At 37.8% G+C, this 27,759-nt stretch overlaps 2 protein-coding genes and 1 long non-coding RNA gene across 4 annotated transcripts; 2 read left to right on the top strand and 1 right to left on the bottom strand.

Moving 5' to 3' along the window:
- Positions 1 to 224: 224 nt before the first annotated feature.
- dnajb2 (DnaJ heat shock protein family (Hsp40) member B2) lies at positions 225 to 7,216 on the top strand. The gene is made up of 11 exons (XM_077535935.1): positions 225 to 469; positions 2,374 to 2,470; positions 2,691 to 2,800; positions 2,887 to 2,940; positions 3,042 to 3,158; positions 3,548 to 3,622; positions 3,712 to 3,835; positions 5,155 to 5,225; positions 5,318 to 5,614; positions 6,722 to 6,794; positions 6,891 to 7,216. Exons 2-10 carry the CDS (start codon positions 2,406 to 2,408, stop codon positions 6,748 to 6,750), a joined length of 942 nt encoding a protein of 313 aa, XP_077392061.1. The 5' UTR covers positions 225 to 469; positions 2,374 to 2,405; the 3' UTR covers positions 6,751 to 6,794; positions 6,891 to 7,216.
- A 153-nt stretch (positions 7,217 to 7,369) lies between these two features.
- On the bottom strand, positions 7,370 to 27,405 carry ptprna (protein tyrosine phosphatase receptor type Na). 2 transcript variants are annotated; one of them, XM_077535931.1, is made up of 24 exons: positions 27,039 to 27,405; positions 25,288 to 25,338; positions 22,575 to 22,685; positions 22,374 to 22,479; positions 22,117 to 22,240; positions 21,710 to 21,905; positions 21,020 to 21,169; positions 20,805 to 20,933; positions 20,018 to 20,052; positions 19,622 to 19,884; positions 19,458 to 19,544; positions 19,284 to 19,363; positions 19,080 to 19,144; positions 17,815 to 18,039; positions 17,163 to 17,423; positions 16,939 to 17,086; positions 16,763 to 16,836; positions 15,456 to 15,533; positions 15,057 to 15,176; positions 14,691 to 14,857; positions 14,045 to 14,098; positions 13,358 to 13,422; positions 8,106 to 8,179; positions 7,370 to 8,008 (listed from the first exon to the last, which is right to left on the bottom strand). In XM_077535931.1, the coding sequence occupies exons 1-24, from the start codon at positions 27,112 to 27,114 to the stop codon at positions 7,937 to 7,939; spliced, it is 2,811 nt and encodes a 936-aa protein (XP_077392057.1). In that variant the 5' UTR covers positions 27,115 to 27,405; the 3' UTR covers positions 7,370 to 7,936. The 2 variants fall into 2 exon arrangements, with proteins under 2 accessions (XP_077392057.1, XP_077392058.1); XM_077535932.1 differs by having other exon boundaries at positions 17,163 to 17,375.
- Positions 21,531 to 25,987, top strand: LOC144030039 (uncharacterized). The gene is made up of 3 exons (XR_013287175.1): positions 21,531 to 22,496; positions 22,618 to 22,688; positions 22,760 to 25,987. It is a non-coding gene; the product is annotated as an uncharacterized LOC144030039 (long non-coding RNA).
- Positions 27,406 to 27,759: the final 354 nt, after the last annotated feature.

Here is a 27,759-nt window from a genome sequence, read left to right as displayed (position 1 = left end):
CAACACTGTTGACAGGTCGGATTGTGATCCTACAGGCTACTACTTTGTCTCAAAACAAAAAACACAATTACAATTTAGTTATTTTACTTAAAAAATATATTACTTTAATTAATTAATCAATATACATAGAATGACTGCCTTCCTTGGCGTTGTTTTTCCTTCAGCAGATGAAGTTTATGATTAACGAGATAACATGAACGCAGCATTTAGGGGCGTGTCTAATGACGTCAACAAAGTCCGGCATGTTCTCGACGCTCTATTTCTTCTCACAGCTGACTGTGACGTAATATTCACGACAACGAGGCTAACTGGGCCGGAGAACCTCAAATTTCGACACCCGCGGTGTCGATCGCAGAGGCGACGGTACCTGTGGCGAGGGGACGGTGGAGAGGCACCGGGAGGAAGAGACTGTTCTGGAAACACGGATATCTCTGTCAACAACCACCTCATCTTCTGTCATACTCACAAGGTAGGTCAGTTTATACGTTCAGGCTACTATTTTCCTTTTACTCTTGTCCATGTGTGTCACCAAAACATCGAAAGGAAGACTTTGGACTCAAAAGGCAAAAAGTACAGGTTTGTGTGACATGCCTGTGAGTGATGCCAGTGCTCTCGAAATACACTTATTGCTGCTCCCAGGGCCCCTTTTGCATCAATTTGGAACCCCCCCCAGTGCTGACACTTGTGGCTAAGATGGCATGAGAGCCAGCCTGAAGGGCTAAAATGGTCAAATGAGGGCTCATCTTCCAATGTATTCGAGGTATTACGTTGATATTTATTTTTATCCACATGTCAATAATATGTATAGCTATTACGTCGACTTAAAAGCAGGTTGGGGGTAATACGATTTTTTTTGGCTGCGAGGTGAGTTAGTTGAGTTGAGTATATAATAAAAATCTGCCCTCAAAAAGAAATTACTTTTGATTGTCTGTCACAGTGAGGAGGTATACAAGGTGGGCCAAAAAGGTTCTCTAGTTAATGGAAATCCATTTATAATAGACATTTATGGGGAAAGAAACGTACGGTTAACATACAATATGTTTTCAATGAAAAATGGCTGGAAGTACCCCCCACAAACAAACAAACAAACAAACACAAACAAACAACCAAACCTGATTCCTTCACCTCAGCTCTTCTTTTATTGTTGCACTCTTACTTTCATACTCACTTCACTGGAACCTGCTTTTCTGCCGTTCTTATATTTATTACCTTCCTCCTTGCTTCTGTCACACCTGTTTTCATTCATGAATGAAGTTTAAAGAAGTCATAGAAGCAGGGCTGTGTTAATCGAAATTCAATTACAATTTCAATGATTACGTTACACAATTACAAAATCAGCATAATCGTAAAAAAAAAAAGTGTTAATACAAATTTTTGAGTCGTTTTAATTGATACATTTGCACTTTTTTTATTTTTTTTTTATTTTGTAAACTAATTAATTTAATACATTTTGTTTAATCTAAAAGGAACTTTCATAATTATAGCGTTTCAAAGAATTTAATTTGTCGTAATATTTTGTATTTGTTTTGTTTTTTTTTACATTTTACCTTTAAACATTTTCTTTTTAAAAAAAAATAAAATAAATAAAAAATAAAAATAAAAGCTCATCCTATTGCACAGTGCACATGGCTACATGCTGCACTCCAACTTCGTTTTTACCAACATAAATAAATAAATAAATAAATGTTGTTTGGTTCCAAAGGAACTTACATAATTATAGTGCTTTTGTAAATTGGTCTTAATATTTTTAAATGTGTAAACATTTTCTTTTTTTTTTTGTACCAAAGCAAGAAACAAATGACCGTCCTACTGCACAGTGCACACGCTGCACTCCAACTTCACGTTTTTTTTTTTCCCCAACATAAATAAATAAATAAATAAATAAATATTATTATGAATTCTGTTTGGTCCAAAAGGAACTTCGATAATTATAGTGTTTCTATTTTTTAAATTGTCTCAATATTTTTAAATGCTTAAACATTTTCTTGTTTTGTACCCCCCAAAAAATGTTAGAATAATCATGATTTCAATTATTGTCAAAAATAATCGTGATTCTTATTTTTTTTCCCCATAATCGAGCAGCTCTTCTCCCAGGCATATGAAGTTCTCTCTGACTGTAAGTCTCGGCACATGTGGAGTGATCTTTCCTTTTTTTTTTTTCTCCTCTCCTATTCTGTGCCTTCCTTTTGTCATTAAAACCCATGTGAAATCTGTACAACACATTCCTGTTACAGTACAAATGGCATTTGGTGCGCGAACATGCAATGGAACTAATGCATTAAATTCTCCACAATTTATCTGCCAACTGAATTAAGATCCACTTTTCATGACTGTATTTGATCTGATGTTGCATTCTGTCGTTTTTGTTCCCAGGAGGGTGGTGGAGAGGGGTGACAAGAGGCGTCATGGTGGATTACTACAACATCTTGGGAGTATCCAAAACGGCCGCTCAGGATGACATCAAGAAGGCGTGAGCATTGCCGTCCTCCCAAATGACTTCAGATGATGACAAATTTGCTCATTATGCTGCGATGTCTCTAATATTGTGATGTGTTTTAATGTCATGGTTATGTTACGTAACCACATTGTATAAGAAACACCTCTCACTATGCTGTTGGCCAATAGATTGTGCATGTTTCTTTTGGTCTCCACATTTGTCTGTGTTTTTTTTTTTTTTTGTATGAACTCAGCTACAGGAAACTGGCTCTTAAATGGCATCCGGACAAAAATCCGGACAACAAAGAGGAAGCAGAAAAGAAGTTTAAAGAAGTCGCCGAGGCATATGAAGTTCTCTCTGACCGTAAGTCCTGGCAAATGTCGCTCATCTGTAACATAATTGTACATTTAAGTAACGTATGAATTGATAATTGATGTTGTTTTGTACAGAGAATAAACGGGATGCCTATGACAGATATGGAAGTGATGGAATGAGACACTCAGGTATAGAAAAAGAGGCTAGTTGCCTCTTCTTGTTACTGAATTTGTTTTATTTTCTCTCCTGCCCATGTTTTCTTTCAACATATGAATTTTATCCCCCCCAGGCTCTTCCAACTCAGGCTTCCCTTCAGATTTCCCAGGATATCACTTCACATTCCGCAGCCCAGAAGAAGTTTTCAAGGAGTTTTTTGGTGGCCAGGATCCTTTCGCCAGCTTCTTTGGTAAATTATGCACAATAAGTTTGAATGATTACTTCCAGGTTGGCCAGAAATGTATTTCATTACAATAAATACATTAAATTATGTGCATTAAATATGAATCAAGAATTAAAACCTTACGCAGGGGAATCTGAAAAACGCTTATACAGACGCTTGCATCGGTACGGTATAAAATAATATACATAAAAATAAGATAAAATATTAAAAATTCAAAAAACCTTGCTGATGAGATCAAATGTTTTTTTTTTTTTGTCAAGTTGATGTATGCTGATTTTCCTCAACTTTAATGTGTACTGATTTGAAGAAAGTCAGACCAAACAGAAGATTGCAATTTACACGGTTTACTTTTGTAAACAAAACATAACTCAATTTTTCTCTCCGCTTTGCATTAGATGACTTCGCATCATTCGGGGGTCCGCCCTCCCGCCGGGGGCCTAACCGGTTCTTCTCGTTTCCTTCAGCTGGAGGTAAAGCTTAATACCGATACTAATGATACAAATTGAAATAAGAATGTCTAAAAATGAATACTACCTCTTTTGTTTTTCTTCTTCTACAGTCGAATTTTCACCTTTTCCATCCATGGGTGATTTTCATGACATGGGAAGCACGGGAGGTGGCAATTTCAAATCTGTGTCGACTTCCACCCGCATCATAAATGGCATACGCACGACCACCAAGAAGTAAGTGACCATTATGACCGTTTCAATATATAATATTTACTGCTGTGCACCCAAAAATTGCAATCTTTTGTATGTGTGCGGTTTTATTAACAGGTTATTTATCAGCACAATAACGTAAAATCCGCTGTTTGTTTATGGCCTTGTTCATGGCCATTATTGTAGTAAGTAGAGTTTTATAATCCAATGTTATTATTTCATCAACAATCCACGTTTTCTCTGGCCAAAAAAAAAAAAAAAGTCACACTAAAAGCAACATATTAAGGAATTAATCCTCTGATGTTCAATGAGTACAAATGAATATTCTTCTCAACTCATTCACTCCCAGCCATTTTCACAGCAGCAATCCCCGTCACTCCTGGGGATTTTACTGGATTTTGACTGATTTTGCAGGGGCACAGAATATTGTGTTCTATTACTATAAAAACATGGAAACTACCAAAACAAAGATGAAAGTCTCTTCTTCCATCAGGAAAAAAAAAGAAAGTATATTTTGGTCTCTTTCTGCTTTGCAGCAATTAGCATTAGAATATAGCTAAGTTTCATCATTATTCACTAAATCTATAATTTTGAGTAAATGAGTTTTTTCCAGTTTTTTGGTTTATCTCCTTTGCTCTGCTGCCACCTGTTGGCCGGTTTTTGTACTTACTACCATTTTTTCACCTGTTCTTTGCAGTTGAGAGGCTGCATCAAAACCTTCAGTATGCTCTAGCATAAAAAAACAAAACAAAACATAAAAACATATAAATACGTCTTTGGGACACTTAAAACATTAACAATAGACCGTATTTATAAATTTTTGGGAACAATGCGTTAAATATCAAGGACATGATTAAAACCTCAACAAAGTTCCAAAGTAAATTTTGCTGAGGCAGTAACTGGTCAAATGATTTATTTTATGAATGAAAGTAATCAGTTAAGTGTTAGACAAACATTGACATCAGCAAGGATGAGATGAAAATATTTTCATCATTCAAATTTAATGATTCTGACTATAAATTTAAAATATTCTGAATTCGCTTAAAGTGCAATAAGGAAGGTCTTTCCTAAATTTAAGAAAAAACTTTTAAATTCATGTGAACAGTAAATTTCAAGTAACAGAAAAATAACTAAAAAAAAATTCTTCCTTTAAAATTCTATTTTCTTAAGAATTTATGGGAAAAATAAGATATTTAAATAATCGATTAATGGATTTATGAATCAATATTGGGCTCAAAAAGGAAAATCGATTCGATAATGATTATTCCATTTATTAAAAACCAGCCCTACACATAAGAACAGAACATCCTGAAATATTTTTTGATACATATTCTCTGTTTTAGGATTAAAGAGAACGGGCAGGAGAGAATAGAGATTGAGGAAGACGGCGTGTTAAAGACAGTGCTAATTAACGGTAAGTTTAATTGTTCACATTTTGGTTGATAAATGTTTAGTGATTGTAATGGGACGACGTCATGTTGTTGTTTTTCTTCCCCGCCCCCTCAGGCATGCATGATGAAATGGCGCTGGCACTGGAGATGAGTCGACGAGAGGAACAACCTCACCAACCACCTCCGAATCCCTCAATCCAAAACAGATCCCATCGCGAATCCGGCAGAACCCGCTCCAACCCGTATTCCGCGGGCACGCACCGCTCCTTCAGCGCCGCCCCTTTCTACCACTACGGGGGCGTGACGGAAAGCGAGCAAGACGAGGACGATGAAGATCTGCAGATGGCGTTGGCGTGCAGCTTGTCCGAAATGGAAGCCCAGCAGAAAGTGTCTGCTCCAGACTTCATATCAGGTGCCGGGGGCGGGGTCACAGCTGCGATTGACGCAGGCGGGGAGCGCGGCGGGACTGGGGTTGTCGAGACAAATCATCCAAACGCGGGCGCGAGTGAAAATGGCGGTCCGGTCGAGAGAAGGGGTGCGCTTAGAAATGAGTCTGGGCACGGAGTTGTTGAGCCTGTCGTGCAAACTAGTGACAGCGGTATGAAGAAGAAAAAGAGGTGTGTGTGCATTGTTTGTTAATGCACCATGCGTCTTCATTAAAATGGAGCTGCCTTAGCATTTGCAATTATGCCAATTATGTACACCTGAACTGAAGCTTTACGCTCATTCATTCTTAACAGCTAAGAGGTTTTAGCGCAAGTAAACATAAAGGATTGTTTATCAATTATGGATGTGCCAAACATTTAAAATGACTACATAGTCAATAAAAAAAAAAGGTGAGATTGTAGGAAGAGGATTAGGGTCCGTGAAGTGGGGGGGTTGTCAGGATTCCAACTTTAATCTCAGAATTCTGACTTGACTGACTTGCCCCCGCAATTCATAGCTCTACGTCACAAGGTCAGAATTCTCACTTTAAATTCAGAACTCTGAGATTAAAGTCAGAATAAAGTCACAATTCTGTGATTAAAGTTAAAAAGCTATATTCCAAAGTTGAGAATTTCTCTCTAAAGTGCATTTAACAAGCAAGAAGTATTTATTGCTTACTTTATTTATTGAACGTTTCCACTTGCCAGATTATGACTATCACCATTGAAGAATTTTTGCAAGGGAATGGAACAGAATAACTCTAAACCACGTTTTGTATTTGTCCGTTTTCTTGTCCTTCATAGTACCAATTGTTTCAAAATGCAATAACAAATAAAGGTTTGAGCCAAAAGACGAGTTGGAATATCGGAGTTGTGGTTTTGTGTGCTAATATTTGCTGAGATGTACTCTACACTCTGACTGATGGCAGTAATCCAGTTTCATATTATACATGAACATAAATACCAGACACAAATTGCTGACATCAGTTTGTTTGACCATATTAGGAAACATTTAGTTTCCTGCAAGAATCAGTTTTTGTTACCGTTAAGCTTATTTATATATATTTTTTTAACTCTCTTGCTTGACGTTGCAGACGCCGACTTTAAGGCCTTCACCAGCTAACCCGATTGCTTTAAGCTGTGCTATGACCACGCCCTCATCTTCTGGTAAACTGCAGTGTTTTCACCGTCCAAGTTCAGATCATGTTTAATGTCACATTTGTCCTAATTAGTCAATCACAAATTTCATTTCTACGTTTACAGGTCAAAGTTCAATATACCATGATGCACTTGTCTCTCTGCTCAACAAGGTGATGACTGACTACACTGTTGCAGAAGTGTTATTTGTATGTATAACTGTGAATGAGGAAACCCCGTACTGGGTGGAAACGACTGGAAAATTGATCTCATCATCTCTGGATTCATCAGTTTTGTTCGTGCTGACTTGTAACTCATTTTGAGAAGAATAATGTACAGGATGAAATGGTCACACCGAGAGAACAATTATCCCAACATTTCGAAAAGAAAACATGTTTTAACATATCATAAGCTATTGTGTAAAGCAAGGAAATAAATCATTTCCTTCCAAATGTCTTCTTGATTGCTCACAATAGATGGTTTTCTTTTTAAAAAGTGGCTTTCATGGGTCTGACAAAATACCAAAACTAGTCTAACCTACCCCTGCGTGGTTTAACATTGCACCTCGTGCCAGAATTGCAGAGATTACAAAATAGAGGTCTCAATTTCGTTTGCTGCATCACATCACAAATTTATTCAGTTAAGTCAAAAATACATTTTTATAGATATTTTATCTGCCTGCTACATGAAATAAATACAGTCATCAGAAGGAATTATTTACATTAACCACTCATCTGCACAGAATTTAAACAATTTACTTTGATGATAACCTAGAGAAACACGGCGATGTGCACTTTTTGAAGTACGGAATCCGTTAGAGTTACACATGAATGTAGACAATCGTGAAGGCAAAGCCAACTCACTATAAAAACATCTTCAAGTTGACACAAACAAGACAGTAGCGTACAGTATTCTGGTCCACAGAAATTCAGAAGTCACACAGGCACTGTATATGTACTCTTCTGCCTTTATAACCACCCATGATTTTTTACATTCACATATGGGCGGAATGGGACAAAAAAATAAATAAAAACAAAAAAAAAGGTTTTATTATAAAATGCTTCTTTAAATGAAATAAATGAAGTTATGTACTACGATACATGACTGCTTCATTCAATCCGTTGGTGGATGCGATCGCCTTACAATATTTTTGGGTCGGTGCGTGTCGCTGTTCACTGTGGCAAGGCTTTCAAGATGGCGTTCACCTCCTCAGCGACGGCTGTCAGTGCAAATTCAAACTGGTCCTGCGTGGGAGAAGTGGTGAGAATAAGAGCAGTGAGGAGCAAAACACGGGACAAGTAGGAATCATTTATTTGCAAATAGATTCCACGTGATTGGTACCTTGGTGCTGACCAGGCCGGGTCTCTGGTCTCTCACGTGTTCCAGTGTGGCAGCAATGTCAATTTCTTTGACTCCTAAAAAACAGGATCAGCTAAATTATTGTTCTTGCATGTATAATGCTTTTCCCTATCAAATGATATTTTAGGTACAGTTGAGCACAAAAGGATTTACTGCGGTCAGGCCAGCCGCCACTCGAAAAGACGAAGTCAAGCCAGCCGCCCCAACGATTGTTAATACTGTGCATTACGGTAACGTGCCGACGTGCCCCTGCGTTGGCCACCTTCAAAATAAAAGCTGAGCAAAACCTGGTTTATGGTTTAAAATAAAGAATCATAAAAAAACAACGGTTTGTTATTCCAGAACCAGACCAGTTCTGAGGGACACTACACCACCCCAGGTATCCAACCAAAGTACTTTCAACAAAATCTGATGTTGCATTTCAAAATAAAACTGCTTTGAAAAATTTATTTTCTGACATTAATCCCTGTTTTCAAAAAATCATTAAATATTCATGGTTTGTTATCCCAGGACCAGACCAGTTCTAGGGGACACTACACCACCCCAGGTATCCAACCAAACTACTTTGAACAAAATCTGATGTTGCATTTCAAAATAAAACTCATTTGAAAAGTTACATTTTGACTATAATCCCTGATTTCAAAAAAATCATTAAAAATTCATGGTTTGTTATCCCAGGACCAGACCAGTTCTGAGGGACAGTACACCACCCCAGGTATCCAACCAAAGTACTTTGAACAAAATCTGATGTTGCATTTCAAAATAAAACTCATTTGAAAATTTTAATCTCAACTATAATCCCAGATTTCAAAAAATCATTAAAAATTCATGGTTTGTTATCCCAGGACCAGACCAGTTCTGATGGACACTACAGCACCCCAGGTATCCAGCCAAACTACTTTGAACAAAATCTGATGTTGCATTTCAAAATAAAACCCATTTGAAAATTTAAATCTCGACTATTATTGTTGATTTCAAAAAATAATTAAAAATTCATGGTTTGTTATCCCAGGAACAGACCAGTTCTAAGGGACACTACACCATCCCAGGTATCCAGCCAAAGTACTTTGAACAAAATCTGATGTTGCATTTCAAAATAAAACCCATTTGAAAATTTAAATCTCGACTATAATCCCAGATTTTAAAAAAACATTAAAAATTCATGGTTTGTTATCCCAGGACCAGACCAGTTCTAAGGGACACTACACCATCCCAGGTATCCAGCCAAAGTACTTTGAACAAAATCTGATGTTGCATTTCAAAATAAAACCCATTTGAAAAATTAAATCGAGACTATTATTGCTGATTTTAAAAAAATCATTAAAAATTCATGGTTTGTTATCCCAGGACCAGACCAGTTCTAGGGGACACTACACCACCCCAGGTATCCAACCAAACTACTTTGAACAAAATCTGATGTTGCATTTCAAAATAAAACTCATTTGAAAAGTTACATTTTGACTATAATCCCTGATTTCAAAAAATCATTAAAAATTCATGGTTTGTTATCCCAGGACCAGACCAGTTCTGAGGGACAGTACACCACCCCAGGTATCCAACCAAAGTACTTTGAACAAAATCTGATGTTGCATTTCAAAATAAAACTCATTTGAAAATTTTAATCTCAACTATAATCCCAGATTTCAAAAAATCATTAAAAATTCATGGTTTGTTATCCCAGGACCAGACCAGTTCTGATGGACACTACAGCACCCCAGGTATCCAGCCAAACTACTTTGAACAAAATCTGATGTTGCATTTCAAAATAAAACCCATTTGAAAATTTAAATCTCGACTATTATTGTTGATTTCAAAAAATAATTAAAAATTCATGGTTTGTTATCCCAGGAACAGACCAGTTCTAAGGGACACTACACCATCCCAGGTATCCAGCCAAAGTACTTTGAACAAAATCTGATGTTGCATTTCAAAATAAAACCCATTTGAAAATTTAAATCTCGACTATAATCCCAGATTTTAAAAAAACATTAAAAATTCATGGTTTGTTATCCCAGGACCAGAGCAGTTCTAAGGGACACTACACCATCCCAGGTATCCAGCCAAAGTACTTTGAACAAAATCTGATGTTGCATTTCAAAATAAAACCCATTTGAAAAATTAAATCGAGACTATTATTGCTGATTTTAAAAAAATCATTAAAAATTCATGGTTTGTTATCCCAGGACCAGACCAGTTCTAGGGGACACTACACCACCCCAGGTATCCAACCAAACTACTTTGAACAAAATCTGATGTTACATTTCAAAAATAAAACTCATTTGAAAAGTTACATCTTGACTATAATCCCTGATTTAAAAAAATCATTAAAAATTCATGGTTTGTTATCCCAGGACCAGACCAGTTTGAGGGACACTACACCACCCCAGGTATCCAACCAAACTACTTTGAACAAAATCTGATGTTGCATTTTAAAATTAAAACTCATTTGAAAAATTACATCTCGACTATAATCCCTGATTTCAAAAAATCATAAAAAATTCATGGTTTGTTATCCCAGGACCAGACCAGTTCTGAGGGACAGTACACCACCCCAGGTATCCAACCAAAGTACTTTGAACAAAATCTGATGTTGCATTTCAAAATAAAACTCATTTGAAAATTGAAATCTCGACATTAATCCCTGATTTAAAAAAATCATTAAAAATTCATGGTTTGTTATCCCAGGACCAGACCAGTTCTGAGGGACACTACACCACCCCAGGTATCCAACCAAACTACTTTGAACAAAATCTGATGTTGCATTTCAAAATAAAACTCATTTGAAAATTTAAATCTCGACTATTATTGCTGATTCAAAAATTTTGAAATGCAACATCAGATTTTGTTCAAAGTACTTTGGTTGGATACCTGGGGTGGTGTAGTGTCCCTCAGAACTGGTCTGGTCCTGGGATAACAAACCATGAATTTTTAATGATTTTTTGAAATCAGGGATTATAGTCGAGATTGCAATGTTCAAATGAGTTTTATTTTGAAATGCAACATCAGATTTTGTTTAAAGTAGTTTGGCTGGATACCTGGGGTGCTGTAGTGTCCATCAGAACTGGTCTGGTCCTGGGATAACAAACCATGAATTTTTAATGATTTTTTTTAAATCAGCAATAATAGTCTATATTTTATTTTTCAAATGAGTTTTATTTTGAAATGCAACATCAGATTTTGTTCAAAGTACTTTGGCTGGATACCTGGGATGGTGTCGTGTCCCTTAGAACTGGTCTGGTCCTGGGATAACAAACCATGAATTTTTTATGATTTTTTGACATCAGGGATTATAGTCGAGATTGCAATGTTCAAATGAGTTTTATTTTGAAATTCAACATCAGATTTTGTTCAAAGTACTTTGGCTGGATACCTGGGATGGTGTCGTGTCCCTTAGAACTGGTCTGGTCCTGGGATAACAAACCATGAATTTTTAATGTTTTTTTGAAATCTGGGATTATAGTCAAGATTTAAATTTTCAAATGGGTTTTATTTTGAAATGCAACATCAGATTTTGTTCAAAGTACTTTGGCTGGATACCTGGGATGGTGTCGTGTCCCTTAGAACTGGTCTGGTCCTGGGATAACAAACCATGAATTTTTAATGATTTTTTGAAATCAGGGATTATAGTCGAGATTGCAATGTTCAAATGAGTTTTATTTTGAAATGCAACATCAGATTTTGTTGAAAGTACTTTGGCTGGATACCTGGGGTGGTGTAGTGTCCCTTAGAACTGGTCTGGTTCTGGAATAACAAACCGTTATTTTTTTATGATTCTTTATTTTAAACCCTAAACCAGGTGTTGAGCAGCTTTTATTTTGAAGGTGGCCAGCGCAGGGGCACGTCGGCATGTTACCGTAATGCACAGTATTAACAATCGTTGGGGCGGCTGGCTTGACTTCGTCTTTTCGAGTGGCGGCTGGCTTGACCGCAGTAAGGATTTATGATATGGCCAAATTTAGAATTTTGTGGAATTTTTAATTCATTGAATGCTGAATTTTGTTATGTTGTTGTAGTAGAAGTATTAATGAAACATTTTATATTTATTGGTAAAAATCCATCAGTTTGTTGTGTACAGTATATGCTAAGAATTCAAGTTGTTTTGTCTGTGTTGTTTACTTTTCTTATTTTAAAACATGTTTTTAATTTGAATGCCCGCACCATATTTCCGCTTCCTGTTTTCCGTGGCCCGCGCGTCTTTCAGATCCCAGCATGCAGTAGTACAAGGAAATGACGACGTAAGTGCTCATTCTGATTCGTTCCAATTCTAATTTGTGCTGATACATTCTTATTTGTGTTTAGTAAGAAACTATGAGTGTTAATGTCACTTATATGTTCGTTTTTTTAGCAAATGTTTGCACTTTGTTATCAGTAGCTAGCTGCTAGCTAACTGCTAGCGTGTGGCTAGCAGTTAGCAACTTGCTAATATGGGTCATGTAGACTAACAATACAGTACGTTTTCATCTAGCAGTTAGCAACTTGCTAATATGGGTAATGTAGACCAACAATACAGTACGTTTTAATCTAAAATAGCCTGTAAACATTTATATATTTGAGTTTATTAGCATTAATAGTGTAAATTGCTTTTGAATGATAGAAGCACACAGACAGTTGCTTTAAATGTGATTATTTTCTTTCCTTTATTTCTCCAGAGACTATAAATCTGCACATGCAAATAAGGATGTATTTTTAGTTCATTAAATGTTAAAGTTCAACTGAAGACTTGCATTCTCTCTTACTGGAGTGCCCTGTAGTGGTTAATCAATCCTAAATAACCAGTTCAGAGGTTGAATCCTCAACAGTATATGTAATAATACGATGAGACGATTACACATTTATATTATGGATTATCCGTCATAATGGCCCTCAATATAATATGGATAATATTCTAGATGTTCAAACGAGAGAAAATGCATGAATAGTTTTTAGAACAAGCTTGATAAAATCTACAAGATATTGTAATAAAAAAAAAATCATATTTAGAAAAAGAAAAAGGTTAAATATTGTAGTTTGCCACGTTTGATTTCTTGAGTAAGATATCAGTTCACAGCAACAACCAACAAAAAAGAACAAACTCAAAATTTGGCGTGTATGAATACTGGTCTGTACACAGTCGGTCAAGTTTTTGTCATTATTCTACCAGTTGCCAATTTAAACTCTCTTTAATTAAATTGTGTCTCTGTGTGTGTAAAATATGTGCATGCGTGTGGACACGGGTGGAAGCAGCTCAGACTCACCTTTGGCCATGCGGTTCAGAACCATGTCAATGAGGATGTATGTGCCAGTCCTGCCAGTCCCGTCACTGTGGTTGCGGCGCAGCAAAGGAAAGGTCAGAGTACACATATCAACTGCCTTTACTGCATAAATTGATTAGTTTTATAACACTGGTCAGTTTCAGTTCATTTTTTTTATTTTTATTTCGCTCTTTAAAAGAAATGAAAGGGGACAGAAGTAAGTAAAACTTGTTTTGTCTGCCCCGATCAAAAAAAAAAGAAAAAAAAAGAGCGGTGAAGACGCTTTCAGTATAATAATTTAAAATAATTAAACTTGTGCTATATATATTTTTGCAGTAATTGTGCTTTTATACATTAAAAAAATACAAATAGAAGATTTTGTTTTATAATTCAGATTGTTTTGTTATATATTTAGGTTTGGAAAAAATGTCTGTAGCTCTTAATTTGTACTCACTTTCCCTTTTTTATAAATTTGATTTGTATATTGGCTGGTAAAATTTCATGATGGACTTTACACAATATTTTAAGGTGATTAAACTCCATCAATTCATTAATTTTACAAGTTTTTAGTTGTTTAAATAATGGATTAGTGTGGTCTCTATATCCACAACCGCAAACGACACGAATAGCACGTTGTCCTGTACTTATGATAATTGTGTAAGTTAGTTCATCATCATTATTATTATTTACCTGCAGTGAACAATAATAGGGCAGGAGCGACCTCTGTAGCATTTATTCACCTTCCTGAAAAGCATCAAAGAGAGCGAATAGAAGAAGAAAATAGAGCAAAAGACAAACACAACCGGAGTGCATTACTGACCTCTTTCACAGTAATGAATAATATAGTGAAGTGTTTTAAGAAGATTAACGACTGCGTATGCAGAATTATGCAGCCACAGTTACTTGTGGCTTGAGGTTAAATTAAAAGCAATTAGAAAGCCGAGCGACAAGAAGGATGACAGGAATAATGCAGTCGAGGATGACAAGATGAGATGTGTGAGATGGCGGAGATGGCAAAATTCACTGTCCCTCTTGCAGTAGCCAGTCACACCTTCCAATGCTCATTTTTGTGACTATGCAACTGGAGCCAGAGTACTAGCTGCAAACCGCAAAAATGACACTGGGAGATGTTCGAGTACAAACCTGCACATCTACTTTAGATGTGCACTTGGACAGATGGAGAGAGAGAGAGAGAGAGAGAAGGAGCAGTGAATTAACGCAAAAAAAAAATGGCAAAAAGGATGTGATGAGATGAACTTTCGACACTGTATGTTGTATCTCTATCTTAAACCGTTTTATACAGATGTGTGGATTTTGTGTCCATGCACTTTCCCACCTGCGGAAGTCAAGCAGGGGCCGCGTTGAGGTGGGGATTCCGTCAGCCGGCCAGCTCAGCAGGTGAAACTGTGTGAGGGTTCTTGTCTCTTGCGTCTGGACGTTCTTCAAGTAGAAGCTACGCACCAGGAAGTCCTTGCACCAAATATGCTCTGACACCAAGTTCACCTTTGAAAGGTAGAGGAGGAAGGTGCTTATCGTGTAGCTAAAAAAAAACAACTATTAATTGCAGGTGTACCTATTGTTATGACTATTTTCTTATTACCATACTATGTCACCAGGGAGAAACATAACATCGTTTTTTTTTTTTTAAATTAAATATGAAAAGGACTGTTGTATAACTAGGCAAAAAAAAAAAAAACCTTACCTCATAGATGTGGTAGAGCGACGACCCCTCATCAGGCCAGTATCTTTCGCTCTGTTTTTGTCCATTCTCGGCCAAAGCGGACATCATTACGATCACTGTGCAGCCGTTCTCCCAAACCATCTGAAGTATTGTAAGAAAGTACCACCTCAAAAAAATATTTACACTGTGCTTAAATATAGTAAAATAAATAAAATAAATAAATAAATAATAATAACAACAATAATAATAATAATAGTGAATTGTGTTTTACAGAGAATCGTTATATTTAAACAAATAATCTACCTAAATGAAAGTTTAAAAGCGAAGCACCTTTTCCTTCTTTAGGTTTCATCATTATGCAGATTATTTTGTACGTATAAAAGAATGTGATGTGTGAATTGCATTCAATAATTGACTAACCTGCCAAAAATCTGCTACAGTGTGAGGCAGAGGTCCCTGAGTGGCGATATACGCTGGCTGGCGAGGGTCATGATCAAACTATTTGTTGACACGGAGTAAGAAGGAGGCAGGATTAGCACTTGGATATACAAAGTTTTTCATACTCTTGTTAACATAAAAGTAGACAAATATGGAAACCAAATACAATTGTGGTTGTATCTTTTCGTTTTTTGAAACAGTAATTCTATAGTAAGTAATTCATAAAGTTATTTGAAGTTAAAAAAAAAGATATCCTAAACAGTTAAAAGGGTCATATATTTGTGTTGGGGTAATTTTCTGCCACTAGATGGCATTGGTGTTTCATGTTGGACATTGGTGACAGAAACAGTACATTTTTCTTTTCAAATCCAGAACAATTGGTATTTGGAACATGAAGCAACTGGTGGACTCCAGGCCATTTTGTTCATTGTAAATTACAACTAGTTACCAATAAATGTAACGACTCCTTAGCATAAAGTTGCATGTAAAATAAAGCATGAACAATAATGTTTTTACTAGGGGTGTGAATTGCCTAGTATCTGACAATTCGATTCGTATCACGATTCACAGGTCACGATTCGATTCGATACCGATTAATCCCGATACGAATTTATAAGTCGATTGTTGCGATTTTTTTCATTCAAATTTAGAAAATACTAATCAGTAAGCTTGTAGAGTGTAAGATTTATATGAAAATGTATTATTTATTTATCTGAAATTTCAGTCTTATAGAGGTTGTAATCTGTTTCATGTTTGAACAGCATTAAAATAAAATATTAAGGCTTAATGTTCCGTTCATATAACATTCTTCCATGCTCAAGGTGTGAATCCTAACCCGAAGTCAGACGTTTTGTTGAATATTTTTCCATTAAAAATGGAAGTTTAAAAATCGATTCACACACACAAAAACAAAAAAAACAAAAAAACAAAAAGGCAATGATGATAAGACGTTGAATTGGTAAGACTACCGAATGAACAATTCTGAGCTCTTAAATTAATTAAAAAAAAAAAAAAACGATTTTTTTTTTTTAATTGAATCATTTCAAGAATCGCGCGATGTAGTATCGCGATATATCGCCGAATCGATTTTTTTTTTAACACCCCTAGTTTTTACATCAATTGTATTTAATTTAATGCCTCTGGACATCATTTAATGCTTTTTAATGCTATTTATGGCTTTAATTTCAGCAAAATACATTTAATGACTTTTTAATGACCCATAACACCCTGAAATAGGCTTACGGTACGTTTGGTAAATGGCAGTGCAAAAACAAAGAAACAAAACTTACAATAAAGCTGGCATTGATGTAATCTTGTTTTCTGGGATTCAACTCCCTTTTCAGCTTGACACGTGAGTGATCGTCTGCAAAGAAAAAAGGAATAGTGGTCAAGAATAAAACTAAGCAAATACAGAAAATTAGCACACTACGTATGCTGAGGAAAAAAATAACACGTATGAACTTACATGGGAGCGATTCAGGTTGTCTGTTTTTGGCCATGTTGCTGGGAGTTTGAGCAGCAGCCACTGAACTGGGGTCAGCCTGGTAGGAGCAAAGCGCCTCCCACTCCTTCTGAAGGCGGTCCTTGTTGCGAAGGTGGTCCTCCATATAGGCCTGACAGAAACATGGAGGGCATCCGTAAATACCGGGGACCATGTTTGCTGTTGCCTCTCATTGTGTGTTCACGCACCAGAATCATGTGACCGGTGGAGATGTCCATATTCGACTGGGCGGGTTCCTCACTCCAGGATGGCGTGGAGCTGTGGGTGGAGGAGGGGCTGTGCTGCGGTCCGTCGCTGAACTGGGAGGAAACACTGCTCACGCGGGATGTATCGGTTCCCCGTCGGCCGCCGGCACTGGTGGCGGAACCTGCCATGCCACTGCTCGCAGCACCCACACAGTCCTGGCGGCACAGAGATGATTTGGATGCCATGTGCTGTCGACATAGCTCCTGAATGTGCGATAGAGACAAGGAAGAGGTGGACCGTTGATATAAAACTCAGCCCAATGTTAATTTGCATGTATATGGAACGTATGGTGTTCCGCAGGGTTCAATTGTGGGGCCTCTGCTGTTTTCATTGCGTCTTCTGCTCCTGGGTTTCGTCTTAGGAAAAAAGCGTTGGTAGTTTTAAAGTGCTCCATAAATAGTTGAGTTGATTTGATGGGAGTCAGCATCTTAACTAAATGTGGAATATATATTTATTTATTTATTTATTTTCAATTAAATAAAAGGGTTTGGTTAATGTGCAGCTATACTTGAGTTATGCAGCACATTGACAAACTGTAGAAATTAGCATTAGCATCTGTCTGAAGGTAAACAAAGCAAAACACTGTCGCCTTACCTGATAATCAAAGTGCGTTTCGGCACCTCCCTCTGGCCCGAGACCAAGTTTGCCATTGGCCACCTGGTGAGCATAGTGTCTGAGGCAAGCGATGGCCACGGCCAGTATCAACACTCCTCCTACCACTGCCATGGAAACGAGTGTGATGACCGTCCCACTGGAGCCCTGGGAAACCCTGGTTACCTGAGGGAGACCCTGTGCGAGACTGCCCTGTGCATTTGTCCTCTGGAAAAACACGCGCACACAAATGCATTCTGTTTACATACAGCACATATCTACATTTTAACATCGCTACCCCCCACACTGCTGTACTTACACACTAACCTGACATTCATATTAAAATGGCCTTTTGTTGATAATCCATTATTCAAGAAAAAAAAGAAATCACTGGCGATGACTAATGCAGGCAGGCAGTGGGAACAGGGGAATAGGTTAATGACACCTGTTGTCATAGCACCTCGGATCTGGGCGCCACGGTGGGGGAGAGGAGACAAAGCACCATGGCAACAAGTGAAATGGTGCCCTGTAAGCTGCGTTGTCACTCATTTACTCGGGAACATTCAGGCACGAACAGTGGAGATCGGGGAAAAATGTACCAGATAGAAAAATGTACAACGTGACTTAATTATATTCAAATCAAGTCTAATGAGATCCAATACTTGAGCTGAATTTAAAATAGTGTCTTCCCAACAGTAGTTATTCTTTGCTAAGTTTTGATTGACAAAACCAGAATTATTAATCTAATGTTGAAAAACAATTATTATTGTGGCTGTAGTTTACAGTATTGTAGCACTGTTGTACATCATATTGATTTCATCCATCCATGATTTATTCTTTAATATTTCGTTTCTGTTGACAGCATTTAGCGGCGGCTGACAGTGCAAGCTCGCTAATGCTAGCGCGTTGACAGCGAGAGCCATCAGATTACTTTTCAAAGGCACTTTAATCAATGTAAAGAGGGCTTATTCAAATGTCTGGTTTTAGTCGGCAAAAATCACAACTGTGGTTCTGACGTTACTTTGTGTCATAGACTAAAATCGCAAGGGAAACAGTTTTTTTTTTTTTAAATTTCACTTTAGAGCACGAGAGTGTTGGGGGGTGGCAGCCTTTACTATTCACTAATGAATAGTAAAGGCTAGATGTTGGTCGATGCTTGATGATCTCTCTCTCTCTCTCTCTCTCTCTCTCTCTCTCTCTCCTCTCTCCTCTCTCCTCTCTCCTCTCTCTCCTCTCTCACAGGTTGTCTATGCGTGTGCATTCTGTACCTCTCCCACACCAGTCTGTACAATCTTCAGGCTTGTCTCAGACTCCAAGAAGCTCTTTTCAGACACTGTCGTAAGAAAAAAAAAAAAAAAAAAAAAAGTGTGTCAGTGTCGACTGTAAGGGGGGGAAAAAGCTTGGTGAGAAAGTGCGAAAATACAACTTGCGCGGGTACAAAGCCGCATGTGTGTTTGTTTTGCAAGTCTCACCGGCTTTAGCTGCTACCTCTGCAGCTGTCATATTGTGCTCATTCTGGCGGATACGAAATGTCAGCGCCGGTCCCACCACGCTAGTGGCACAAAACACACAAACTGTCAAAAAGAGCTAACTGTTTGTTTTACTGTAAACGTCATTGCACAACCCACATATCTAAATAGTCATACCTTATATCGATGAAGCTGCTGGTTGTCAGATGTATTTTCTCAGCTAGCAGCTCCAGAAGCTTCACACCATCAAAGAAACTCAGATGGCTGGAAAAGGGAAACTTTATTATGCTAGTTTATCACCAACAGTGTTGATTTTAGATCAACTGTATCGTAATACTGACCTCTGATTGGTGACAATGTAGCCATACTCCTCTTTGGCTCCTGTAGCCTCAACTCGTGGCACTCCCTCCTTCTCCAAAGCTGCTCCTACTCCAGGAGCAACCAGCGGGATTTGGGAGGCAGACGGAGGGGACCCTGTGCTCTTTGTTGAAGGTGTGGTTACAGCTGACACGGGTAGAGGGGCCTGAGGGGCATCAGGTACAATGGGGACAGACGCAAGCTTCTCCGGCTTCCTAGACATGGTGTCTGTTTTTAACAGCTGCATCTGTTTAGAAGAAAGATAGGAGTACTATGTTAGGCAATGGACGGTTTCTAAAGTTGAGAATTTTCAACTGGACATACTATGGATCACCAGAAACAAAGTTTCGTGAGAACCCTTACATTAGATGGTGACATACCTCCTTGAGAGTGACAAGGTCCTTCTCATTTGGATCTGTGCAAACAAACAAATGTAAGATATCTATTGGATGGTAAAAATGGATTCTAGTATGTTTGTGGACAAAACTCTGAATATATCAATTTATAAGTAAGGAAATAATTTTCAAAATTCCCACAGGGTTTTTCCATTCTTGGAAAGAGTAGTATGGGGAAGTCAAACCAAACCCCCCCCCCCTTTTTTTTTTTTTTTTTTTTTTTTTTTTTTTTAACAAAAATATGCTCTATACAGTCCCACAAGTCTAAACACGTTATTATAATTCAATATTATAATAAGCATTAAAATCCACCCATTTTTCGTCCATCTCAGGGGGAAGCCATTTTGCCACTTGCTGTCGACGGAAATTACATCACAGTTGCTCGGCACTCAGGTAACATCCAATCATGGCTCATCTGTTTTCTGAGTTTTGTCATATGACAGTGCCTATCTGAGCCATGATTGGTCATTACCTCAGCCCTGAGCAATGGTGATGTCATTTTCAGTCGAGAGTGACAAAATGGCCGCCCCCTGAGATGGATAAAAACGGGTGGATTTTACTGCTTAATTCATATTCCACAAACACAATATTAATCAGAATACTGTGTTTAGACTAGTGGGGGCGCATACAACATATTATTGTAAAAAAATAACTACATATCAACTCCACGTTATCTCCTATTGGCATCATTACCAATACTTTTGTCCACTGTATTTCTTTCTTCACGATTTTTCATAGATGGATTAGCTTTGTAACTAGTAATATATAATACCTTGAGCTTTGTCTTGGGCTTGCAGAAGTTGCAGTATGAGGGCTAATTTGTAGAGTTGCTCTTGGCTCAGCTCTTTTGGGTCGACTCCGTACCTCTGTAGGACGCCTGACATTTTTTGCAGCAAGCCATCTAACAAAATTTACAGCATAATCTTGACAGAGAACAACACGTTTACAGCAACGCAGAAATATCCATTTAAAAAATTGCGTCCTCACCACTGTTTCCTGACTGGGTGCCGTAAATCTGAGAGAGCTTATTTTGGAGCGGTGGTTGCCTGTTTGTAGATCCAAGTCTCTCCTCTAGAGTATAATCTTCTGCATAGTCCACTGGTATCTCCATTTGCATGTCATCATAATAAGGCAAGCCTGAGAATATGTTATTATTTGAAACTATTTCGACAATATTTCTATGCCTACACTCACGGAAATATTTCAAGCCTAACTTAAGATTTATGTAATTTTTTTTACATGACAAATTACCTTTTTTTTTTTAAAGATAATTTTAACACAAACCTACCAAATAAACCTAATATGATACATATATCATTAGTCTAATATTACTATAATGAGATTATTTATTTAAAATACATAGAGTATATTGTTTGAATTGGATAATAATCAGGTTACTTATACACGATATACTGCTACGTGAAAAACACCTATGTCCATTTGTTTCTTTTTTTTTTTTCACATTTTTATGTTTTTGGGAGGAATATTAAATACTTAAACCTGAGGATTATGCATTTTAAATAAATAGGCTTTATTAGACTAATGAATATGTATCATGTAAGTGTTATTTGGTAGGTTTGTGTTAAAATTATCTTTAAAAAAGTAAATGGGAACTTATAGAAATCTTAAGTTAGACTCGAAATATTCCTGTGAGTGTAATACCGGTAATGTCTTTACCTGCGGAAGCCAAGGAGGCGGACCCACGGTGGCGATAAGAGGTCGGCGCAGAAGCCAAATAGACGGACAACGCCTCCTGAAGGAGTTGCCTATCTCGCTCTTGCGCTCTCTGATTGGCTTGCAGCCATGTAGAAGGGCGGGGATAGCCTCCTCCTCCCCCAATGAGAGATCTCTCTGCTTCATCTTGGTACCTGTGCTGTTATGGGAGAGATGTTTGTTTACTTTTGGTTAACTTGAGATTGACATCCAACAACAACCGTGAAATTTAGTATTTTTGTGGCATGCAAACCAAAATGATCAGTTCGGTTGTCTTTTTTCTTTTTTTTCTTTCTTTTTTTTTTTCCCATTTTAAAGGATTCTAACATTATTTTGGGCTTGAAGAAATGAGGAATGTATGCTGGCCAAACCTGCTGGTATGTATAAGGGTTGATGGAGGCTCCCTGCATTTGCATTGGCGAGCGAGGAGGCTCAACAATCCTGTAGTCTGCATATTTGCTGGCAGGCCCTGACTTTGAGACGTGCTGTTTGGACCTTGCAACACAGCCCAAAACAAAAAGGATTAGGATGGACACGGAGTGGCAGATTACAGATAAGGTGCAGGGGGAGCTAAACTGCAACTGAGGGAAGATTGAAGGGATTGATCGGACACTTCTGCTTCACTTACGGCGTGTGCGAAAAAGAATTTGGTTTGGACGATTGGGTGATGTGAGGAACTCTCTTCAGTTCCTTTGATAAAATAGACTGTGTGATGTCATCCTGCCAGGAAAGACCTACATGTACACACAAAGTAAGTATAGAAAGACCTAAAGCACTGCAAGAAACTGTTTTATTTTTTGTTTCTCCCCCCCACAGTTATAAAACTTACCTTGTAGCATTAGCTGTTTAAGGACTTCTTGCATTCTCTTCAGTACAGGAACTGTCACTTGGTACTGGACCCAGTCCTGCTTAGAACTGAGACACTGACCAAACAGCCCATCTGGTGAGCACACACACAAATGTACATTCATTTTAATTTAGAGTCCACTAGTTGTGCTGGTTTTTTTTTTCCAGGTTCATTCTGTGCCCCCACTTTAAAAGCTTGTTCCCCCTCCCACCCTCATGTTCTTATGTTCATCAAGAAACAGGAGGCTTCTGTTAGGTTTACACACCAAAACATAAGAATGACAACACAAGGATGAGAAGACAAGACTTATTTGTTTTTACTCGCAGCGAGGAGAGCACACTTGCCAGGTACAAGTTGTCAAAATGCTCTGGCAATTCTCTGTGTCCTCTCTTTTTATTGGGAATTGTTCCCTATCCGGTTACAAAAAATAGTGTTGCACTACTAAGGGGTGGGGAAAGCGCAATAGTGCGATGCTGTGTTATCCTAGAATAACATATGTGTCTGCTTGGATGTAAGTGTTTTGCAAATAAGCATGTAATTATCCATTAGCAATGAAAGTTCTCGTTTTCGCTTTTGCCCCAGACGGTGTGACTCATTTTAAACACAGCCACACTGTCTGGTACAGTTCATCTGAAGAAATGGGTGCAAAGTAGTTCACTTAAAGTTCATATGAATGTGAAGCATTTTAGAAAATATATAATAACTTAGATACACTTTAAACATAACAGCTTCCTTTTCTGTCTCCCTCCCTTGTGCGTTTTACAAATTTGGCCAATAAATATAATTCTGTTTCTGATGAATTGAAACTGAAACTCCCTCAATCCATGCAGTATGCTGCTTTCTACTTGCTGCTTTCTACTCTACATGGAGTATGAAATATGCAAAGCTTTCCTGATGCTACCTTTCTAACAAATGTGGCCACAGTAGCACTTAACATGGCTCATGCAATTGAAGCGCAACCCACACATTTTACCCTGATTGCCACAGTACCATCAACGACAGCCTTTCACTGTCACCAAACATCATTCTGAACATTTTCTACTAACCTCCAGGCAGCCTCATGGCAACAATATGACTCAATCATGTATCTGTGTGAATTACAGACATATTTAAATCGAAATCCTGGTGAGTTCGGATGAAAAATGCTATCAAATGACAACAACAAAAAAGATTTTTCAGACTGCAATGTGAAAAGATGACCAAAACCGAGAGGATATTTTTCTTGCGCAGCGATGAGTCACTGCAGTCTTTCGGTACGCCCTCTAAAATCTGACACAAACCCGTCTGCTATGGTGACACTGAATTGTTAGAATGAGCAGATTAAAGGGGATTAATGTGGGGTGGGGGGTGTCAGCCTTTAATTATGTATCAAAGAGAAGTGTATTTTTTCCAATCCTGAAATATACATAGACTTCTATGGATTTGCCTAAATTCTTGAACTTGTGAGAAATTTATTTTTACTTTGCTTTAAACATTATTATCCACTTGCATTGGGGACAACTTTAAACCTAAAATCATATAGTGAGTATGGGCCTGTGTCTTATTGAGCTTTTTTGACACAAATGAAGGCACACATTTTACAAGAAGCACATTTTTTTGCTGCTAGCATTGTCTTAGCATTAGCATGACGAGTCCACAGATTAGTTCCAGCAGTTGGCAAAACCGAGCAGACTGCCACCCACCGAGCAACGGGACCTGAACTCTGAAGTGCGTTCGGCTCGGCAGCCAGTTTTCACGTGTGTCCGACTGTCGGCCACTAGCTTTCCAATTCCAACACGTCACAGCGATGCAGAAATAAACAAAACAAAAAAAACTACATTTCGGCATGACGCAAGATCTAGCTGGCTGCCTCTAAGCTGTAACAATACAGTGGATACAATATTTATATTGTTTTACAATTTAAATTTCACAATTGCACAGTTAAATTTCAGAGTTAAAAAGTGAAGCGTGGAGAGTCTCAGTAATCCACAAGGTGCAGTCAATGAATTTGAAAACAGAACTGCTAAAATCATAGAATGCCCATCTAATATTGGCATTGCAATTTTTCATTTTTATTAATATTTTTCAGCCATAATGGAGTGGAATTTTGATGCCAAGCACAATCTGCTGATGGTTATTAGCTGTAATGTGAACATTTGGCTGCATTATCCCCATTTGAGAAAAAAAAAAGTGATGTTCATTTTTCCTTTTTGAGTATTATAATTGATCTTTCATTTGTGACGTGATATTTTGAAATAGTTTGTTCATGGTCATATTTGAGTTTACAGCACTCCCTGGAAAAATGTGGCTCGTACTTTCATTTATGGATTTATGCTTGCAATTCTGCTTCTGGACTGCAATGTGCAAACACAGTTTGAATTCTGTGCTACGGCTATGCTACGTGCGCAAGTGCAATTTCCACCGAGAAGTGCGTAAGCCTGTGTCAGTGACTCATCACTGTATTAGCACAACAACCATATGGGGGTGTCGACCTCGACGTGATGTCAGTGTTGCCATGGAGACAGTCGAGCAGGGAGGTTGGGCTTCGATAAAACTAATGAAAGGAGATGGGAAGGTAACAGTGGGAGACGGACACAGGGGGGACACTTTCTTTGACTTCATTTGTCATGTTTTTGTCGCACAAGCTTTTTGTCAATAGCCTACATTTATTGCAAACAGCAGAACATCATAAAGAGTGTTTGTGTATGTTTCTTACCATCTGAGCAAAACTGATCCCTCGAGCACAGTTTTCTCTCAAACAGGCAACCTGATGCAGACAAAAACAAACAAGGCACACAAGATGTGTGAATTCAACAAAGTCTGACATAGCGGTGGCTTCACTCGAATGAATTGTGATGTAAACAAAACAATCACAACATTCTCCCCCAAGTGATTTTAGTCCACAGTTTTATCATTTCTTAAACAGCACAATTGCAGAACTGTCGAGGTCCAATTCACACGTTATTGTTTGTAAATCTCTTCTGTTGTTTCTTGTCAGGTTTCGAGGGAATGAGATTTTGGTTTTGTGCGGTGAGCAGGTGTTTGGCATTAGATAGGACGCAAAGCGCTTCAGGTAACGCATGCTTATCACCGTCTGCCTGCCTGATTCGCAGCTCTCTGCTCTCCATTCGTAGGTAAGAGAGTCTCAAAATCACATCAAAGTCAACACTTAAACGTGTTTGTCGAAAGATGGAGACAACATGGTTGGATCGTAACCGTCACCATATCTACAAAGATTGCAATGAGTGCATGATTGTAGATTAAGAACACATAATAATAACAAAACCATATTGCAAACAAGCATGGATATCCCAAACTTTCAGCTATCAATGCATTCAGAACATTTATGACCAAATGTAATACTTTAAATGGTCACAGAGCTATTTACAATATGCCTTGCAGTGCCTCCAATGCGAACCTCATTGTGGTTTCATCTTCCTGGTTGAATGTTTGTTTGAAGCAACAGAGATGGAAGGAAAAAAAATAATAAATTCTGCATGAATGAATTAAAAGCGGTGTATTATTTCCCCGTTCAGTTGCTATGACACTTTCTCACCTCTTTTTAATAATGCTTCACTTGCATTACGTGTTTACCATCAACGTTAGAGTACAATTTTCATAATAACACACTCTTCTGTTTGGATGCCAGAATTCTCCTTACTTATATCTTGTTGACTAACATCCACACAAAATAAACCCAAATGAGTACAGTCACACTTAAAGCCCAATAAATGCATTAAACATACATTGTCAATTTATATTTTTTGACTTTCTTGAAGCTTACTTGATGGCAAGCTATCAGCAGTGTTTTTTCTTGCTATTACCGTAATTTACAGAGGAAAAAAAAAAGGAGTTTATCTTGTAATTTGCTACTTGGGGACGGTCGACACTGGAGGGGAAAAATTATATCCTATATATTTATTCATTATTATTATTATTATTATCATTATTATTATCATTATTGTTATTCAATGATGTAGGGGAATGAATATATGAACTCATGCTTTTATTTATACTGTATTTACTTTATGCAGATTTGATCTTAAAAACAGAAGGCAAGGAAGAAAAAGATAAATAACAGTTCATGGAAATGTGCACAGAAGCACGGCTTCCTGCAAATAAATAAATAAACATCTTTATGTTTTTTTTTGTGGATTTTATTGTGTAATTTTGACGTTACAATCTTGAATATACGACGCATTGTGGTAAATAGTAGTAAAGCAGTGTCCATATGCACTCCTTATCACTCCTCACTTGGCATCCTGTAGCTAATCATCCGCCGCTGTTATACAGATCATAATCTTGTTTGTTTAGCAAAATAAATCACGAGGACAGAAGCACGATATGTCGATCATGTAAATCACAGCTCACAGTGAATGATGTCTGTTGAAAGGAGAGGGGGGGAAAAAAATACTCGACCATACAGACTTTGAGCATCCCATTCATCCCTCATCCCCATCATCTTACCGTATCTGTCTGACAGCCCCGCGTGAAACATGATGGTGAGGATCAGCACAGCTCGCCATGCACTCGGATGCTGCATGGTGCCTTCAAGTGTCACGGCAGAACAGAAGAAGAAATCGTTGCTGTTTTTTTTTTTTATTCTTTTAAATCCCCATTGTCCACAAAAAGGGGCTGCAGAGCCAGTGTAGATGGCTCACATTTGGAGCACAATCACACTTGTGGCAGCCAAATTAACTCAAACGAGGTTGCAAATGTATATTTTTCCAATTATCTATAAGACTGTTGGCGAAAGACAAGAGCAGGCGGCTGGCTGGATGCAAAAAGTAGAATTTTCTCCCGTTGAGAAGGCGGAAAGTGATGAGGAGGGGAGGGGCCAGTAGCACCATTGCGGAAATAACGTAAAAGCAAATGAACCGTGAACGAAGCAGGTGCGTCATCGCAGTCTGAAATAGCAAGGGGGGACGAGGACCCATTTTATATGGTAACACCTACAGTCTTGTACTACTTTAGAAAAATCTTTTAGAAGGCACAAGATGTGTTTCATTATGTGAGAATATCTCAAAACACATATTTTTCAGGAAGGCAATTTGTACTTTTTTTTTTTTTTTTTTTTTCCTGGTGACTTGTGAGTTTTACTCCTTACATTTCAAAACAAATAGGCCTACCTGCTCAGTCTACTCCTTATTTTGCCAAAATAAACCTTTTTTCAACCCATATAACTTTT

This window comes from Festucalex cinctus, chromosome 11, assembly GCF_051991245.1.
Source record: "Festucalex cinctus isolate MCC-2025b chromosome 11, RoL_Fcin_1.0, whole genome shotgun sequence".
In the NCBI taxonomy this organism is placed as follows: domain Eukaryota; kingdom Metazoa; phylum Chordata; class Actinopteri; order Syngnathiformes; family Syngnathidae; genus Festucalex; species Festucalex cinctus.
The sequence above is the reverse complement of the archived record's forward strand: the minus strand, read 5'-3'. Positions and strand labels throughout refer to the sequence as shown.